General features: G+C 42.3%; 1 protein-coding gene across 1 annotated transcript in view; it reads left to right on the forward strand.

Annotated features, from left to right (window-relative positions):
• The window catches only part of LOC139460217 (titin-like), a 109,313-nt gene that overhangs the window by 12,259 nt on the left and 75,949 nt on the right, over window positions 1–21,105 (forward strand). The window contains exons 3-6 of the mRNA XM_071241725.1: window positions 14,578–14,785; window positions 17,447–17,589; window positions 19,943–20,078; window positions 20,384–20,583. Of these exons, the coding sequence (XP_071097826.1) occupies window positions 14,578–14,785; window positions 17,447–17,589; window positions 19,943–20,078; window positions 20,384–20,583 (687 nt within the window). The remainder of the gene's footprint in view (window positions 1–14,577; window positions 14,786–17,446; window positions 17,590–19,942; window positions 20,079–20,383; window positions 20,584–21,105) is intronic.

Consider the following 21,105-nt stretch of genomic DNA (forward strand, 5'->3'; position numbering starts at 1 on the left):
ATACACATGAAATGAACATGCTGTCCGTCAGCTTTGTGTGGGGGGTCGACTTGTTGATTTCACCTCATTTGTGGCAAAAGAAATGAATGTTTGAGACTTTTTGGGACGACATTTTTTGAAAGGTTGTGTTTCTGTACCATGTCAAATAAATAGAAAATACTTGAGAAATAAATTCAAAATGCAGCTTCAGAAAGAGAACAACGAATCAATATTATTTTAGGCTTTGCAAGAATGTTCCTCCAGTGTTCGAAATTAATCATGGACGTCAAGAGGTCTTTGAACATGTCGTCACCCTATTGTTAAGAAATATGGATTTAGGGGTCCTTATGACCCCTGGGCCTCAGTTCCTCGCAAATTAAGGTGAGGTGAAGTGAAATGGTTTTGATGTTACATTCAAGATAAAGCACTTATATAGTGACATGCTTGCATGTGTGTGTCTGCTTGTACTTCACATGCAAGTTTAACATGAACACCCCACTCAGACACAGTATACTGACTCCGAGCCGACCAGTTCTTGTTTTAGCCCCTTAATGCCAAGAGCCAGACAGGGTAACAACAAGTACCATGTTTTAACGTCTTTTGGTATGATGCAGACGGGGATGGCATCTCAATGGGTTAGCATATACACACACGTCTCCATGCAGTCAAACACCATTGTGTCGAAGTTTGATGCGCCACGATTCGCTTTGCAGAGTTGCGTCCCTTGGGCACGCCAGAAACCTATGATTGTGGGTTCGAATCCCGGTTCACCCCAATTATGTTTCTAGGTTTGTCAGCACCACACCCGTGCTCGTGGGTTTCACCGAATTGGTAATCGTCTGAGACCTGCATCACTTCAGGCTTTCCTCCAACATTAAGCTGACACGCCGCGATATAACTGGAATAATGTTAAAAGCGGCGTTAAACCCAACTCACTCACTCATTTCATCTCAACTCATCTTAATGATACAGGTGCAATGTCTCAGTTTCACACAGGCCACTTGTAACACCAAAGGGGTGGTCGGGTAGCCTAGTAGTTAAAGCGTTCGCTCGTCATGCTGAAGACCCGGGTTCGATTCCCCACATGGGTACAATGTGTGAAGCCCATTTCTGGTGTCCCCTGCCGTGATGTTGCTGGAATATTGCTAAAAGCGGCTCAAAACTTACTCACTGACTCGCTGTAACAACAAAACCTTCACTGGAAATGGGCCCCGGAAAATGGAGCATTACGTCTCTCTCACTTTATGAGTACCATTTTTGACGTAATAACCGCCCAGGGTGCTCTCAAAATTAGAAATTGGGGCTCTTAGAATATTATTTTGTGTAAAAAAAACAATTGAAAGATAAATTTCGTGGCTTATGCTGACAGCCTGAAATGTTTATAAACGACAGATATATTTTTACAGAATTTAATTGCCCATAATTAAGGGTGCATATAACACATGAGTGTGTATTATATGCGAATTAATAAGTCTTTTGTACATTGATCAATCGGAAGGGGTGCTAATTGGGATTGTTCACTAGCCAATATATTACTATTAGCAAATATCGCCGTGGGCGCTTATTAGAGCGGGGCGCTAATTCGTTGAATACGGTAGTTACAGAACAGACACTGGGTCTACAATATCACTGAATGAAGGCAGGGTTTTATCTAGGATTGCAAACTAAGCCTTTTTCAGGCGAATTTGAAAACAAATTGTGATTTATTTGGGATAACTTTCTTAGTAAAGTGCAGATTCTAGTACTCTTTGGGGTTGACTTCCGTCGCCATCCGAGGTTTCCACAAGTGGGCTGAGTGGATTAGATCACTGACTTTGTGTGCTGGCGATAAGGTGCCTAACTCTGGCAGTGTGGGTTCCAATCCCGGATGGGACTCAACCCTAAAAAGTACTAGAATCTTTTAAAACCTGCTGAACACTTTCTATAGCCATGCTCATGTTTGCTTTTTTTTTAATGTTTTTATTTGTTTAAATTCTGAGGTATTGCCAATTGTTTATGCGAATTGGGAATATTTGTTGTTGTTGGTTGGTTGGTTTGTTTGTTTGTTTGTTGTTTAACGCCACACTCAGCAATATTTCAGCTATATGACGGCGGTCTGTAAATAATCAAGTCTGGAACAGACAGTTCAGTGATTGATATCATGAGCATCGATCCACACAATTCGGATTGATGACATGCATCAACCAAGTCAGCCAGCCTGACCACCCAATCCCGTTAGTCGCCTTTTACGACAAGTATAGTCGCCTTTTACGGCAAGCATGGGTTGCTGAAGACCTATTCTACCCCGGAATCTTCACGGGTAGAATATTTGTTGTCATCTACTGCGGACTTGGGACGAAATATCAACCTCTGAGGCCTGGACGTGTGAAATTCACTCACTCACCATAAAACAATTAAATTTCAACAATCACGTCATTACACATTATGACCTTGTGTGTCATGTCAAAACCATGGGCACTTCTTTTTAATAGTAAAATGTCTCAAATATTAAACAAGTTAAATTTACAACATGTATTTTGACTTTATGAAGTTAATTACTATGTGAAATGTTCACAGGTGCCAAGCCAGCAAGCTTTCTTAAATTATAAAATATACACAATCATGGTAATTAAATTGTATATTTCTTACAGAAAGGTGAAGATATTCGTCTTTGAGAGCAGCTTTTGCCTTCTCCTTTAGCACACTGTTTGACATTTAGTACAATAGCCAGAATATTCCTCCTGTTGAGGAAATCCAATATAGCCGCCAGCTGGTGGGCACAATTGTTGGCTGGTTGCCACGGAGATGCTAGATCTACCTCAGACTGTTGTCCCCCCATTCTTGAAATAGTGACTGAATGTTATCTCACGGCCCAGGCCTGGACACTGGGGCAATGGGTTTGTGGGTTTGTGTGGAGATGTGAAACGGGCTATGTGGGGCCTCACCAAATAGATTGTTACTGTGTGTGTTCATGTACATGTTGTAAGAAAGAACACAATTACCCCGTTAATGATTTTATTGATGTTAAATACTGGGACTACTTTGTGAGAAACTTACTGGCCCATCCAACTTTTCACTAGACTTGAACCAGCAGACTAGCGGATTTGTCAAACCCTGTTCAGTAGATCATCAAAATATTGTTTTAATTTAAAGAGAGGTTTCCATGAATTTTAATTATTTAAGAATTGTTTCTAAATAATTACTACTCAAGTCTCCCATGAAATATAAAGACAAACAATGAGACAATGAGCGGGAATACCTGATAATATCTAGTTGCCTCTTGTGAGGTGCTGGGAAATTACAAGAGTTTACAGCAATTGTTCAGGTGAGCTTAAAGAGTACCGGGGACACATTCTAACCAAGATCCAAGGAGTCTTGATAATTACAAGAGTTTACAGCAATTGTCCAGGTGAGCTTATAGAGTACCAGGGACACCTTCTAACCCAGGTCTCTTCAGGATTATTAGGGGTTGTCGGGTAGCCTAGTGGTTACAGCGTTCGCTCGTCACGCAGAAGACCCGAGTTCCATTCCCGACATGGGTACAATGTGTGAAGCCCTTTTACGGTGTCCCCTGCCGTGATATTGCTGGAATATTGCTAAAAGTGTAAATCCATACTCACTCACTCACTCACTCACTCACTCACTCACTCACTCACTCACTCACACTCTCTCTCACTCACTCACTCACTCACTCACTCACTCACTCACTCACTCACTCACTCACTCACTCAGGAATATTACTTAATGGTAACTCTCCAGTGCAAACTATTCCAACTTGGCATCTCACCAGCATCTATGATCCAAAAGCACAAGCAACTTATATGATGTGGTTATTTTCTACCAGCAGAAAGGATCAAACTGACCCAATGTGTTAATTCCCTTTGAATGAATACGAAATATTGGCTACTTTTGCTTAGCAACAGTTCCAAATAGTGGCCATGTCGTGCTGCACTGCTCCTCAGCTGTGTGTGATAAGCTCCTGGTAGCTGGGCGTGTGTTTTTGCCGAAGCCTTCCGCTATTACGTAGGCGCCAAGGTATTGTTTCCCCAGTATAAAACCCTACCCTTTCCAAATGGTGCCCATATATTTATAATCTTTTTCGCTTGGAGGTGTCTCACGGAGCCTGAGTTGAGGGTTTGGTACTGGATATTTGGATGTACTCAAGAGATCGGTAGGGTTAGATTTCACATTTTGTAGTAAACTTTGGGCTGATTTGAAATGCTTTTGATTTATATATTTTGTGAAATTATACTACATTTGGATTTTGATGTACTTGTTGCTTGAAGTAGTAATCTGGTTGGGTTGGAGTTAGATGTTTTTGTGCAAGGTCAGATTTATTTGTTTGTAATGTTAAATTATAGTATTTTTTTATCACCCTGAGGTACTTCTTCTTCCATATTCAGGCTATTGTAGGAGGTAAGATTTTTTAAGCAGACTTTCAGACTTTTTTATTTGTACTGAACTTGTGTCATTTTCTTTTTGTTCTTCTTTAATCCTATTTTGTTCCTTTTGCAATTTTTTTGTGGTTTTTTTTCCAAGTACAAAATATTCTCTTTTTATAGTTACTTCATAGAGAGGGCTCTATTGGAGAGTATATTATTTAGGACTCCATTGTAACGGTGGATGTGCAGTCTAATGTTTATACTTTGTAGCTGAAGATTGTGACTTATCTCCTATTATTGTTTATGAAAAGAGTTTCAAAAGTTTTAAGATTTGTATGGGTTCGTTTTAAAATTGAATATTTTAAAAATTATTTTTCAAGATAGTCATTGTACCGAGTCTTTATATGGCATTTTGAAGTGATACCAATGGAAAAAAAGTTTACGGATGCCATGATAAAGATATTGACAGCCATTGAATTCTCTCTCTTACATCATACCGTATGTGGATTTTCTGAAGGCGTTTAAGGTATGATAAAAGGAAATGTCAAATGACCTTTTCTTAAAATTATGTTCTGCAAAAGTATTTGTGATGATATTGGTATATAAATAAATGAACATTAATATCGACTTTTATGATAAGGCTTTAATGTCACATCCATCCTCTGGTTCCTGATTTGAGCTAAACACAATCAACTGTCATTTAGCATCAGACACTGTAACAACCACCAGTCACTAGTCTAGACTGCCATATTTCACAGGACCAAATTTGTTTTCTTCCTGCCATTGTTATTTCGTTGAAGGTTACATTTATTAATAACCTTGGCAATAAGGATTGGTATGCATATCTTACTGATTACTTATTAAGATTATTTTAGCAATGTGAAGCATGCTTTCTCCTGCAGACGAAGGGTTGCCCAGGGCAGAGTTCCAATCTTTAGGAGTGGCAGATTTCTATGATCGAGGGCTTGAATCTCAGTTTTCGCCCTGATTATGTTTCCAGATTTGTCAGCACTATGTGCCTGCTTGTGGGTTTATACCTAGTGGTAAAGGTGACGGGTCTAAAACAATTAGGGCCTTCTTCCTATATTAACCTGATGAAGACAGGTGTTGTAACTTAATTGCTGTTCAAAGCAGAGTTAAACTCGCTCACTCACTCACTCACTCACTCACTCACTCACTGGCTGTTCAAAGCAGAGATACACTCGCTCGCTCACTCACTCACTCACTCACTCACTCACTCGCTGTTCAAAGCAGAGATACACTCACTCGCTTGCTCACTCACTCACTCACTCGCTCATTCGCTGTTCAAAGCAGAGTTAAACTCACTCGCTTGCTAACTCACTCACTCACTCACTCACTGGCTGTTCAAAGCAGAGTTAAACTCACTCGCTCACTCACTCACTCACTCACTGGCTGTTCAAAGCAGAGTTAGACTCACTCGCTCACTCACTCACTCACTCACTCACTCACTGGCTGTTCAAAGCAGAGTTAAACTTGCTGGCTCACTCACTCACTCACTCACTCACTGGCTGTTCAAAGCAGAGTTAGACTCACTCGCTCACTCACTCACTCACTCACTCACTCACTGGCTGTTCAAAGCAGAGTTAAACTCGCTCGCTCACTCACTCACTCACGCACTGGCTGTTCAAAGCAGATTTAAACTCACTTGCTCGCTCGCTCACTCACTCACTCACTCACTCACTGGCTGTTCAAAGCAGAGTTAAACTCGCTCGCTCACTCACTCACTCACTCACTGGCTGTTCAAAGCTGAGTTAAACTCACTCGCTCACTCACTCACTCACTGGCTGTTCAAAGCTGAGTTAAACTCGCTCGCTCACTCACTCACTTGCTTACTCACTCACTCACTCACTCACTCACTGGCTGTTCAAAGCAGAGTTAAACTCACTTGCTCGCTCACTCACTCACTCACTCACTCACTCACTCACTTGATTCCCAGGGATATTTCCAGTGGTTGCCAGTTTTGGATGATAAATTCATATCACACAAATATTGACAGAACATATTTTTACTCCCACCCCCACCAAACCCCCCTCACCCCCGGACCCCTCACCCCAACCCCCCACATTCTCTCCACTGATGCCTACAAACTGACTAGCAGGCCATGTTAGCTATGGTGAAATCTTTTACTGACACCCATTGCATCAGACAAGGTTTCATGTCAAAATCTATACTTAGAAATCTATAGAAGATTTATACAAGTGCTCCACAGCTGGAGACGTTTTTCTTACTATTTTCTGCGGAAACATCGCACAGGACTGGAAAGGCGTTGGCTTCTCGTGGCTGTACAGTCCTTGGTGTACCTTTGATGGGTCGGATAAAATGCCTGGAGAGTGACGCTGTTTCCTGGTTATTGTTATAAGAGCAAATGAGAGTGCGTGCAATGTTTGTGTGGGTAAAGGGCAATATTGTCGTCATTTTATCTCAACAGTAGGAGTGGTAGTATTTGTGAGATTAATTCTGTATGAATAGCATGACTTTGTACTGTTAGATTGGTGGTAAACAGAGGAATTTCACTGTTCTTTTTAATTTTGGTTGATTTTGATAATGGAGCATCTGGTAGATTTATTTTGGCTGAAATTATTATGACAATCTTTGAAACTATTTAAATCATGAAGCAAAATGTTAATACCCCACACCCTTAAACTGTGAAATTGCTGACATCCTCAAAGAGATTATCATTTGCATGGATTGATGCTCATGATGTCAATCACTGGATTGTTTGGTCCAGACTCGATTATTTACAGACCGCCGTCATATAGCAGGAATATTGCTGAGTGCAACATTAAACAGACAGACAGACAGACAGACAGACAGACAGACAGAAAATAAAAGTACCCTAACCCCTCATTTACTGTTGGTATCAATAACATAAATTATTCAAAATACTTTAATTAAAACATTTTGAAAATTTATCTAATAAAGTTCAAAACACAACAATTTAATTGAGAGGATTTCGAAAAATATATGTTTGAATTTGGAATTTGTTCATTACATATTTATTTATTTTATTTTTTCGACCTACCAACCTCCAATTTACAAGTTTAATTTCTTGCTTGGATTCCGTTCATGGACACAGTGTTGGAAGCCTGTTCTTAGTGTTCCCATCCCCATGGGCAATACAGGGAAGGGTAGGTCCACCTGAGCCTATCCTGGTCTTTGGGGCGGTCAGGTAGCCTAGTAGTTAAAGCGTTTGCTCGTCACGCTGAAGACCTGGTTCCATTCCCGACATGGTTACAATGTGTGAAGCCCATTTCTGGTGTCCCCCACCGGTATATTGCTGGAATATTGCTAAAAGCGGCGGAAGATCAAACTCACTCACTCACTCACTACCCTGGGCTTAGAATCCAACATGGATTGGGTTGGGGACTTAATGGACAACATGTCAACATATCCTGCTGTCATAGGTCATGCTCGTTACATCAACCACTGGTTTGTTTGGTCAAGTCTGGTTTTATTACAGTCTGGTGTCATAAGCTGCTGTCAAACATTAAATGGCTTGGAATAGATCTTCAGCAACCAATGTAAAAGGGGACTATCATTGTCATTGACCAATGGGATTGGTTGGTCAGGCTTGCTGACTTAGTTGATTCATGTCATCGTATCCCAATTGTGTGGATCGATGCTCATGATGTCAATCGCTGGATTATCTGGTCCAGTGAGACTCGCTTATTTACAGACTGCCGTCATATAGCTGGAATATTGCTGAGTGTGGCGTTAAACAACAAACCAACAACAATAACAGCGGCCTTTAAACAACCAGTCTTCACCAAACATACCAACGAGCATATGTTGCTGGGGACCAATTCTAACCTGTAATCTCCAAAGGATAATGTGCTCTTTCCAACCTGAGCCTTGAAGGAGAAATCCTGTTTGGCACCACCTCATTATCTAACACTGACTTCTTGTTCACCTGAACCAATGCTGCATGTTACCTCTTGAAATTATGTACGCCTTATGGTGTCCTGGTTAGAACACGTTCCCAGCGCGCTACTGGTTGTCTTGAGAGGCAACTAACTTTGATCTCGTGGTCAGGCTGGTGTCTGGGTTGATGACGTTATTGTGCTGTGATAATCTTATTCATTAATGATCCAAATTCCAGTCAAGTAGTTTTCAATCCCATCAAGTCGTACATTAGAATGCAGGTGAGCTACAGAATGTTTTTTCCCTGGTTAAAACAGCAGCACTGACATGACCCTGGTCCCGACAATGAATCCCACTGTTGGTATAATCACCTCCAGAATTGTTCATGCTGGGTGTGATCCCCTCCTGATGTGGCGTGGCGGCCCAGCTGGCTGTGAGGTACATGTTTACATCTCCACTGACCCAATACCCTGAACTAACAAACAGCCACAGGAAACAGAGACATCCATGCTTGGTCCAACTGTAGGAAACAGAGAGGTCCATACTTGGTCCAACTGTAGGAAACAGAGAGATCCATGCTTGGTCCAACTGTAGGGGAACAGAGAGATCCATGCTTTGTCCAACTGTAGGGAAACTGAGAGATCCATACTTGGTCCAACTGTAGAGAAACAGACTTTCATGCTTGGTCCAAATGTAGGAAAACAGACATCCATGCTTGGTCCAACTGTAGGGAAACAGACATCCATGCTTGGTCCAAATGTAGGAAAACAGACATCCATGCTTGGTCCAAATGTAGTGAAACAGAGAGATCCATGCTTGGTCCAACTGTAGGGAAACAGACATCCATGCCTGGTCCAACTGTAGGGAAACAGAAAGATCCATACTTGGTCCAACTGTAGGAAAACAGCATCCAGGCTTGGTCCAACTGTAGGGAAACAGACATCCATGCCTGGTCCAAATGTAGGGAAACAGAGACATCCATACTTGGTCCAACTGTAGGGAAACAGAGAGATCCATACTTGGTCCAACTGTAGAGAAACAGACATGTAGCGTGACATGTAGTGTGTAGTAACATTTAGTTGTTTCCCAGTATAGTGAGTGAGTAGATATTGTTCCATTCCAGTAGGAACTTCATTCCAGTGTTTCATACATATGGGAAATAAAACCTTAGTTTTGTGTGTGACAAGCAAATACTTAACCACCTGGCTACCTACAGGCACCTTCTGAAAGAGCTAAACATAAACACTGAAGTCTTTGATAGACGTTTAGAAGTTGGAAGAACATAAATACATGGCACTATTTATGGATAACTTCTTTTTTTCTTTGTCACGACATTCAGAACTACTTCTTGTTCCTTCATCAGGTAAATAAAGTAGCTCTCAGGGTTTCACATGACGCACAAATGTAGAGAATGGATGCAGAAAAAGAATATACCGCATCCCAAGGGAGCACAATAATATTCATTGTACCTACAGCGCATCAAGAGCAGTTATGGGTGTCTGTTTCATCCATCAATCATGACCACTGTCCACATGATCATTGATTCATTCCAGGCTCTGAAGTAATTATCAAAATGTACAGTACCCTACACCCTTTCATTACTTTAAAGGGGGTGGTCAGGTAGCCTAGTGGTTAAAGCGTTCGCTCGTCACGCCGAAGACCCGGGTTCAATTCCTGACATGGGTACAATGTGTGAAGACCATTTCTGGTGTCCCCCGCCGTGATATTGCTGGAATATTGCTAAAAGCGGCGTAAAATCAAACTCACTCTCACTCATTACTTTAAAGGACCCTCATAGGACCCTGAAAATTCATTATTTAGGGTCCTCTGGACCCCCACTTTTTTAAGTCAAGGTAAAACACTGAGCTCTAAAACGCGACAAGGAATAAAATTAGTTGTTATCCATGAACAGTGTGCAAATAAACGTCAGCATCCTGTTAGACGGTAGACAATTAACATCCATATGGATGTAGTGAAACTGTTCACTCCCCTAGTTCAAGCCTAATGTAACAGACGTAAACATTTCTAGTGGGCAAATGAGAGCTTTTAGGCAATTAATATAAACAATGAATTTATGAATTTAAATGTGTTTCGAAATTGCTTTGTGTGAGGTCCTTTTTAATGGGTTAGTTTCGTGTACTTGCGTATCCGCCCAAAGTCTTGACTATGCTTTTTATTTCCTCTTTCAGACAATTATATTTCTTGATCAGGGGTTTACTGGGTGCATAAATCTTTCACAATTCTTAAAATGGAACATGGAGAGATCGTAATTTATCACGCATTACGTTAAAATACTGGCTTCTGATTGGTTGAGGAGTGAGCAATTATTTCCATGTGCCCTTCTGAAATATCAATCAAAACACCGATTCCAATTGCGTGGATCGATGCTCATGATGTCAATCACTGGATTGTCTGGTCCAGACTCGATTATTTGACAAACCGCTTGCAAGTAAACAGAGGATATTATATTTGTGTACAAGCGTCGTAAACATAGTGTGACATGAACACAAATATAATGTTCTATTTATTACCGAAGAAGATGTATCTACAATCAGAGACAAATTTTAGTGTTTACCTATAAGGACAACAAGTCACAAGAGCAGCAGAACCACAATTTGTCGAATGATGTCAACAATCTTCAGCTATGACGTCGTTTCTAGTGTAGCGTCATTCCGACCTCACGTCACAATAAGATTCAAATGACGTCAACAATGCCGTCAAAGTTACGGAAACAATACACTGTTGTCTTCTGACGCGATATGACCCTAGTTTGATTTTTATGAACCCCGATATGTTTGCCCTGGTAGGTGACCGGTGAAGATCCGGGGTAGACTAGGTCTTCAGCAAACCATGCTTGCCGTAAAAGGCGACTATGCTTGTCGTAAAAGGCGACTAACGGGATCAGGTGGTCAGACTCGCTGACTTGGTTGATGCATGTCATCGATCCGAATTGCGTGGATCGATGCTCATGATATTAATCACTGGATTGTCTTGCCCAGACTCGATTATTTACAGACCGCCGTCATATAGCTGGAATATTGCTGAGTGCGGCGTAAAACAACAAACAAACAAACCCTCATAGGTAATGAAGTGTACTATGTCGCATGTGGTTGGCCAGTAGGTCACAGTGATTACCTTTGACCCCCATTTTAATGCCAGGGCCCCACAAAATTAGTCCACTGGACGCACAAACAGATAGACCCAGGTAAATTCCTGGAAAAGTCAGTTGTGTTTCACCATTCAAAACCTTCACAACAACAGACAATGGCTGTGGAAGGAGTCGACAGATTTAGATGTGTGGTCACGCTCAGGACCGTGGCTGATTGTGTGTTCTCATCACTTGAAAACGTAGGATGATGCTTATAACATTAACCACTAGGTCGTCTTGGTTATGGACTTGGGAATCCTTCCTTCCTGTAGAGCTGAATTCAGTCTTGAATCATTCTGAATATTATTGCTGGGATACTAAGGGTTGTGTCCCTATTGTGAAAGGCTGGCTGTGAGGTAGGGTTGGTGTGGGTTAGCTTAGTGGCTGAAGCGCTGGTGCTCGGGTTGCCATTGCCAGATGGGTTCCATGCGTTGAGCCCATTTCTGGTGTCCCTGTGATGTTCTTGGAGTGAGTGAGTGAGTTTGGTTTTACGCCGCTTTTAGCAATATTCCAGCAATATCACAGCGGGGGACACCAGAAATGGGCTTCACACATTGTGTTGTACCCATGTCGGGAATCGAACCCGGGTCTTCGCCGTGACGAGCGAAAGCTTTAACCGCTGGGCTACCCGACTGCCCCTGATGTTCTCGCAATAGTTCTAGAAGGGGCATGAAAACCATAATCACACTATTGGTAGGCATGATTCTTGTAGAGTGTTCAGGATGCAACTGTGTGGTACAACAAGTGCAACTAAACGCGTTGTAATGGTAGCAAGTTTCAGAATTAAATAAAATCAACACTTTATCAAATTTGGGGGGCATGTTTTTGCACACTAAACTTTGACAATGTCAATAGTTCATTCCCCAACGGTTTTAATACCCCAGTCAATGGATCAGGGTGTACTCAATTTTCATTCTCAGCTCCCTGGGGAGTAAACAACCCAACCCATATCAGTTTAAGAGTCAGAGTGTTCTTTTCTTTTCCCAGTGGTGAATAGGGGCGGTCGGGTTGCCTTGCAGTTAAAGTGTTCGCTAGTCACGCCGAAGACTCGGGTTCGATTCCAGACAATGTGTGAAGCCCATTTCTGGTGTCCCCCGCCGTGATATTGCTGGAAGATTGCTAAAAGCGGCTTTAAACCATACTCACTCATTCACTCTCTCTATAGGTGAATAAATGGCACTGCAATATTAAATAGATATCTGAAGTTAAGAATTAATTATATTAGTTACCCCCATCTTTAATTACAAAAATGTTAATGATATCCAAACAGCTTTTTTAATCTTGATGAATGTCTTTTCTCAACGACAATGTTATTGATTCCGTGTAACATGGTTTTCATGATCAAGACGACATTCAAGAAAGGAAACATTTATCTGTATTTATAAAGCAGCACAACAAAAATACCTGATCACTGCTTCATACAGTTTCCATTCATCAAGTCTGTGAGTTTGACTTCAATCAGTGCAGAGCAGTGCGAGAATATCTTATTTATACAGGAATAGCCAAATCGTTGGCAGTGTTTATGATTTCTGTAACAAGAAAGCCGTTTCTTACTGCCGACCACTGATGGGAAGGTAGTTAAGGAACGGAAATGTGTTGGTGAATCATGTTTAACTATCAGGCCAGGTCGGGGTAACATGGCTGAGTGCATGCCGACTGCTCTCTCCCACTACATGGAGTCCCAGTCTGATGGGTTGTGGTTGGCTTTGCAGAGTTGTGTCCCTTGTTGTTGCCAGATTTGTATGCTCGTGGGTTCAAATCCCAGATTTCTGCTGTAATGATATTTGTTTTTTGTAATGGGTGCCTGTGCTTGTAGGTATTGTAAATGTCTGTGACATGCATCACTTTGGGCTTTCCTACTACATTTAGCTGATGCGCTGTGATGTTATTGAAATACTGTGTGAAGGTGTGTTTATCCACGATCACCTGCTGCAGTCGCTCACAAACTCCCTTGCTTACTTACACCTCATGCCATGCATGCATGCACAAAAACACACACACAGACACATCCTCAGACCCATTCACTCTCCCACTCATTCTCTAACTCTGCCACTCTCTCTCTCTCTCTCATTTTGTCACTCACTCATTCATTTTGTCACTCACTCATTCATTTTGTCACTCACTCACTCCCTCACCCTGCCACTCACTCGCTCACCTTGTCACTCACACTGTCACTACCTCACTCACTCACCCCGCCACTCACTCACTCACCCTGCCACTTGCCCACCTTGTCACTCACTCACTCACCCTACCACTCACTCACTCACCCTACCACTCACTCATCTTGTCACTCACCCTGCAACTCACTCACTCACTCACCCTGCAAATCACTCACTCACCCTACCACTCACTCACTCACCTTACCACTCACTCACTCACCCTACCACTGACTCATCTTGTCACTCACCCTGCAACTCACTCACTCACTCACCCTGCAACTCACTCACTCACCCTACCACTCACTCACCCTACCACTCACTCACCCTACCACTCACTCACCCTACCACTGACTCATCTTGTCACTCACCCTGCAACTCACTCACTCACCCTACCACTCACTCACCCTACCACTGACTCATCTTGTCACTCACCCTGCAACTCACTCACTCACTAACCCTGCAACTCACTCACTCACCCTGCCACTCACTCACTCACCTTACCACTCACTCACTCACCCTACCACTCACTCACCCTACCACTGACTCATCTTGTCACTCACCCTGCAACTCACTCACTCACCCTGCCACTCACTCACTCACCCTACCACTCACTCACTCACTCACCCTACCACTCACTCACTCACCCTACCACTCACTCACTCACTCACTCACCCTGCAACTCACTCACTCACCCTACCACTCACTCATCTTGTCACTCACCCTACCACTCACTCACTCACCCTACCACTCACTCATCTTGTCACTCACCCTGCAACTCACTCACTCACCCTACAACTCACTCACTCACCCTACAACTCACTCACTCACCCTACAACTCACTCACTCACCCTACAACTCACTCACTCACCTTGCAACTCACTCACTCACCCTACAACTCACTCACTCACCCTGCAACTCACTCACTCACCCTACAACTCACTCACTTCTTCAAAACAAGTACAGGGGATTCTAAGGCCTCTTCACATACTTGCAGTACATCCAGACATTTGAAAGCTTCCTATGTATAGGTGAAACCCTCTGTCCCCAGATACAAGAAGAAAGTGGAGCGAAGGTGCACTTCAAGGAGGAGAACGCACTGAGTACAACAAAAGACGAGGAACGGACTGTGGTAATCCGCGGAACCTCGGACGCTGCTCAACACGCGGAGCTACTCATACGCAGAATAACCGCAGAAATGCCGGACATATTCACAGAAGAAATCCGGGTACCGGGCTATTGCCTGGGAAGGATAATAGGTAAGCAACACCAATTGGAATTGTTCTGTTTTTCAACTATTTTCTCCAAGATTGAGTGAACTTTCCTCCTTAATTTCCCCATATCATATGATAAAGGACACATATTGCCCTAAGGAATGGCAATTTCCAATGTTCCAGAATAGTTCTGAAAAATTCATACAGTTAACTTTATTACTCAAAATATTTATGACTTTAGTGTCAACATTTCACAACTTTTGAGGTACAATTAACGTAGTACCTTTTCAAAGTGTGTCATATGACCCTTTCTCAAAAGTTGTTTGTTCAAGGTTTCAAAATTCAAGGCCTCAGTTAATCTTTCAGTCTTCAGGTTGACATGTGATGTCATACAATTGACTCTGCTTGTAGCAGAGGTTCTTCTGATTATGGAAAGGGTATTGTTGCTTATATTGTATAATCAAATAAAGAAAATCACCCTAAATGAGGGAAAAGGGTCCAAGAAGATTGTTCATATGACAGGAGAAAATGTTTCTAGATATATGAGTGAGCCCTCAACTCAAGATGTTTTTTCACAATATGTTTTTATTCTTTAATACTACTACTTCTGTACAAAAGGCCAAGGTCAAAGACTTGCTCATGTTGATATTTATAATACTCCCCCAAACTTTTCTGAAACCATTAGCCCTTGTTCGTTGGTTGGTTTGTTGCTTAATGACGCACTCAGCAATATTCCAGCTATATGATGGCGGTCTGAAAATAATCGAGTCTGGACCAGACAATCCAGTGATTAATATCATGAGCATCGATCCACATAATTGGGATGGAAGACATGCATCAACCAAGTCAGCGAGTCTGACCACCCGATCCCGTTAGTCGCCTCTTACGACAAGCATAGTCACCTCATTAGCCCTTGTAATGGTCTGGGACTTCAATGCAAAAAGTAGTCAAACACATACTTCTCAATCATCAGATGACTTCCTTCATAAACAATTTCTTCAGTCTTGCCTCATTTCTTAAGTATGGCTGTTCTAGTTGGCCAATTAGGGTATAAAAATAAAGAAATATTAGCTTATCTATCAAACCTTGATGACAAACCATATAAGTGATTGTTTTTGAAAATATGATTAAAATACAAACTTGTTTAATTACCAGGGATACAAAATGAAAGTGACTTTCAGTACAATCAGTACCAGGCTGAAATCTGATCTGACAGGGGTTTTGAAATAGTTTTATGAAACCCAAGTCAGACGAAGAGAAGGCAGGATAAGGACATTTTTGTATTCATGTCAAGAAGCAGGCTTATAAAACATTCATTGTAAGACCTAGGTATTACAATTGAAATGTAAAACCTCAAAGCTGGTTTAGAAGTGACCCATTTCAAAACCTAGGTTTGAAAGAGAACCGCTTCAAAACCTAGGTTTGGATGAGAACCGCTTCAAAACCTAGGTTTGGATGAGAACCGCTTCAAAACCAAGGTATGGATGAGAACCGCTTCAAAACCTAGGTTTGGATGAGAACCGCTTTAAAACCTAGGTTTGGATGAGAACCGCTTTAAAACCTAGGTTTGGATGAGAACCGCTTTAAAACCTAGGTTTGGAAGAGAACCGCTTTAAAACCTAGATTTGGATGAGAACCGCTTCAAAACCTAGGTTTGGAAGAGAACCACTTCAAAATCTAGGTTTGGAAGATGAGCTTGTTACAAGGTTTACCGAGGTTGTCAGGAACCTGATGCAATACAGGGTAATACGGTGATAGGTTTATAACCCCTGTAAATATTCGAACTGTGTCAATCATTCATGTACGCATTAGTCTAACGATGCAGACTTGGCATTTCGTATGTGTGCACTGCAGTCGTGCTGGCAAACTGGCCTGTTAGTCCAAGGGGAATAACTCTTTCATGACAATTTCTTACTTTCCAAGCTGTTAATAAGACACTCAGAATGTGTTTCATTATTATTTGTCCTGAGGAGTTTGTTTTCTGAAAACTGTCCTCTTGGGTAATCAGGGAATAACTTTCGTGAATTCCTCATTTTGGCACGATGTATGTTATGAAGCCTTTCGGTGAATAGTGAATTCACAGTCACCAGAATTGTAAATCTGTACATCAACTCTCTTGTGTGGCCCTCCTTACGATGGAAACTGGGCCCTTAAATGTCAGTTTTATTATTATACCGCCAACCTTTTAGGTCAGGGGTATATATAGTTATACAAAGGTTGCATCCATCCGTCTGAAAACTTTTTCCGTGCAATTTCTCTTGAACTATTCAGTGGATTCATCTCAAACTTAGTACATATAATCTATGTCATATGGAGGGGTGCAGTCAAAAGAAAAAAATTGTTTTTATTAATTTTCCATTTTTTTATTGAATTTTTCAAACCCTAACCCTATCCATTATTTAATTTGAAACTACTGACACACTAGGTGGGTCAGGGGTATTAGTGAGCCACGCTCACTTTTGCCCTTGTTGTTGTTATTATTATTATTATTGTTGTTGTTGTTGTTGTTGTTGTTATTAAGAACTGCATCAGTATTATTTGTCCTTAGGATTATTTTCTTCTGAAATCTGTTTCAGTGGTAAAAGGGGAATAACTCTTTCAGAACTAATCACCATCTTTCACAATTGCAAACATGACTTCTTCTGTTAAATTTGTGGATAGTTATTCGAACATGTATTCAAAACCAGAACTTGTTGTATATTTCAGGACGAAATGGCGAGAACATCAGGCAGATGTCTCGTGCATCAAAAGCCAAAATCTATATTGACCGAACCCAAGACGCATATGGCAGAGACGCCCCTCGAACTGTCGCCATAACAGGCTCGAGGCAACAAATTGATCTTGCCAAGGTTTGTCTTGAGCCCACGTTATTGACCCAACTTCCGACTGTAACCAGACTCGGACTGTGTTCACCTTGTCAGACAGTGACGACACTGACGTACACTCTGTCGTCAAATGGATGCAAATTACAAGCTACATTTTCTCTGTTTGATTTTATAATTTTTCTGTTTTCTATAAGTCGTGCTTAATGAGTTACTGATTTTTAAAAAACAAACACTTAGTAGTTTCTCTAAAATTTCAGCAGGGGCACGAGTGGCCCAGTTCTCTAAAGCCCCGGGATTCACTGTGCAGAGTTTCGTCCCTTGGGCACGCCAGAAACCTAGATTGTGGGTTCGAATCCCGGTTCGCCCCGATTATGTTTCTAGGTTTGTCAGCACCATACCCGTGCTCGTGGGTTTCACCGAAGTGGTAAACGTCTGAGACCTGCATCACTTCGGGCTTTCCTCCCACATTAATCTGACACGCCGTGATATAACTGGAATAATGTTAAAAGCGGCGTTAAATCTAAGATTTCAACAGGTAAAAAAAAAGGGCAAGATGAGTTAGGTAACAACAAACAAAAGGTTGCTTGGTACCTTCTTTGACCTGGAACCCAACAGGATGGTGAACTGCCATTTACAGGGATGAGAATTTTTCGCTCATCCTCAGATTGAAAGTTATCCTATAATGTCAAGGGTAACTTCGGGGATGCTTCAGAAATAAACGCGAGTGGGAGTTGTTTATCGTACAATAAAACACTGGAAGAAGAATAAAACATGAGGGACGCAGCCCAGAGTGGTTTATTCTCACTGCAATGTTTTATTGTACGATAAACAACAACCACCAGTCATTTATTTTTAATGTTAGATATCAACATTATGTACAGTCTCTTTAAGGATGTTAGTAAAAAGTAGACACTTTAAAAATATTTACCCGTATTTAAATAATAACTCCCTCGATAGAATCCGTCCGCGGCAACGTCGGACAAATCTATCTTTTGTACAGTGGGGTTAAGTTTGGTCATAATCTCGCAATTCTCACATCAAATATCTGTACCTTTTCTCCCAATAATGATTGTCATATCTCTCCCAGTTTTGGAAGCGATCATTCGGCCACTGCGTTCATCTGCATAGCCACAACTATGGGGAACAACTCACTAGACACTCCCCTCTCACAAATAACGTTGTGCAAGTTAGGATGTCATCAGGTTGCCATCGCATATTCGAATCTCCAGAAATGATTTTTGTTTTGTTTTTTGTTGTTTAATGCCGCACTCAGCAATATTCGAGCTATATGATGGCAGTCTGTAAAATAATCAAGTCTGGACCAGACAATCCAGGGATAGACATCATGAGCATCGATCCACGCAATTGGGATCATTGACATGTATCAAACAAGTCAGCGAGCCTGACCACCCGATCTCGTTAGTTGCCATTTACGACAAGCATAGTCGCCTTTTACAGCAAGTATGGGTTGCTGAAGACCTATTCTACCTCGGATCTTCACAGGTTCCAGAAATGACATCATGATAGGTCAATGTTTTATTGTCAAATAAACCACGCTTTGTTCTGCATAGTTCCTTACGATTTATCGCGAAGCTGTCTTATTTGCCATTACAATTTACGCAGTAATCAAATAGTCCCACAGACCCCTGATAACTTTCAGTATTTTAAAAAAAAGAAGCTCTCTTCCCTGGATTCTCTCACTCACTCACCCAATGGGTGAGGGGCGGTCGGGTAGCCTAGTGGTTAAAGCGTTCGCTCGTCACGCCGAAGACCCGGGTTCGATTCCCGACATGGGTACAATGTGTGAAGCCCGTTTCTGGTGTCCCCTCCCCCGTGATATTGCTGGAATATTGCTAAAAGCAACGTAAAACCATACTCACTCACTAACCCAATGGGTGAATAATGTACCAGCGTGAACATGGATAATGTACCAGTGTGAACATGAATAATGTACCAGCGTGAACATGAATAATGTACCAGCGTGAACATGAATAATGTACCAGTGTGAACATGAATAATGTACCAGTGTGAACATGAATAATGTACTAGCGTGAACATGAATAATGTACCAGCGTGAACATGAATAATGTACCAGCGTGAACATGACTAATGTACCAGCGTGAACATGAATCATGTACCAGCGTGAACATGAATCATGTACCAGCCTGAACATGAATAATGTTCCAGAGTGAACATGAATAATGTACCAGCGTGAACATGAATAATGTACCAGCGTGAACATGAATAATGTACCAGCGTGAACATGAATAATGTACCTGCGTGAACATGAATAATGTACCAGTGTAAACATGAATAATGTCCCAGCGTGAACATGAATAATGTACCAGCGTTAACATGGGTATGTTTGTATTGACAGGGTCTGATTGGAGAGAAGGTAGAGGAGGAAGAAACGTTCCGTGCCAAGGCGGCCGTGTCAGCGGCTAATCAGGATCAGAGAGGCAGAGAGAAACGCAAGTATGAGGAAGGAAGCGCCCACACACTGCAGGGAGCAGGTAAGAAGGACTTTCATTGATCGATCCCGAATTTGAAGAAATCTGATTGGTTCATATTGAAAGAAGTCTCTTTTGATTTGTGTGTTTAAACTTTCAAAGAAAAAGGTCTCAAGTCAAACATTAGATTTGAAGTTAGGAAGATTAGTATATGAACACTCAAAATGGTGTTAAACCAAACTCACTGTTAAAGTGAGAACCGTACTTGTGCAAGTTAAGAAGTCTCCCCATGCGGCAGGAAGTAATTGACTCTGTGAGGTAAGTCAGCTCTGTTGCTTCCTGTAAGGATGCTGTTGTTGCTGTTACAGTTGTGACACAAGAGGCTTCGTGGGATGAGACGAAGAAGGCTTCTGATTGGCCGGACCAGAAGGACTACCTGGAGGTGTACGTGTCGGCGGTGGAGAACCCCGGCCACTTCTGGATCCAGATCCTCAGCTCCACCGCACTACAGCTGGACCGAGTCACCGAGGACATGACACGATTCTACACCACGGACGAGGCAACCAGGGTACGAGGGGGGAGCTGAACCAGGGTACGGGGGGAGGGGGGAGCTGAACCAGGGTATAGGGAGGAGGGGCTAGCTGAGCCAGGGTATAGGGGGAGGGGGAGCTATACGAGGGTATGGGGGGAGCTGAACCAGGGTATAGGGGGAGGGGGAGCTAAACCAGGGTATGGGGGAGTGGGGAGCTATACGAGGGTATAGGGGGAGGGGGAGCTGAACCAGGGTATAGGGGGAGGGGGATCTGAACCAGGGTATAGGGGGGAGGAACAACTGATTCTGACTTGGTGCAGAACCTGTAGGTTAGTAGTGTAGGGGAGGTAACTCTGGGTGCCTTGGCGTCTCTCGCAGATGGATAGTGACTTTGCCCATGGGATTTTGGCCTGGATGTGACTTGGTTACTTGACTATGCCCACTCACTCACCCTGCCACTCACTCACCCACCCTGCCACTCACTCACTCTGCCACTCACTCACTCACCCTGCCACTCACTCACTCACCCTGCCACTCACTCACTCACCCTGCCACTCA

This window comes from Haliotis cracherodii, unplaced genomic scaffold (assembly GCF_022045235.1).
Source record: "Haliotis cracherodii isolate W230 unplaced genomic scaffold, xgHalCrac1.p SCAF_14, whole genome shotgun sequence".
Lineage (NCBI taxonomy): Eukaryota > Metazoa > Mollusca > Gastropoda > Lepetellida > Haliotidae > Haliotis > Haliotis cracherodii.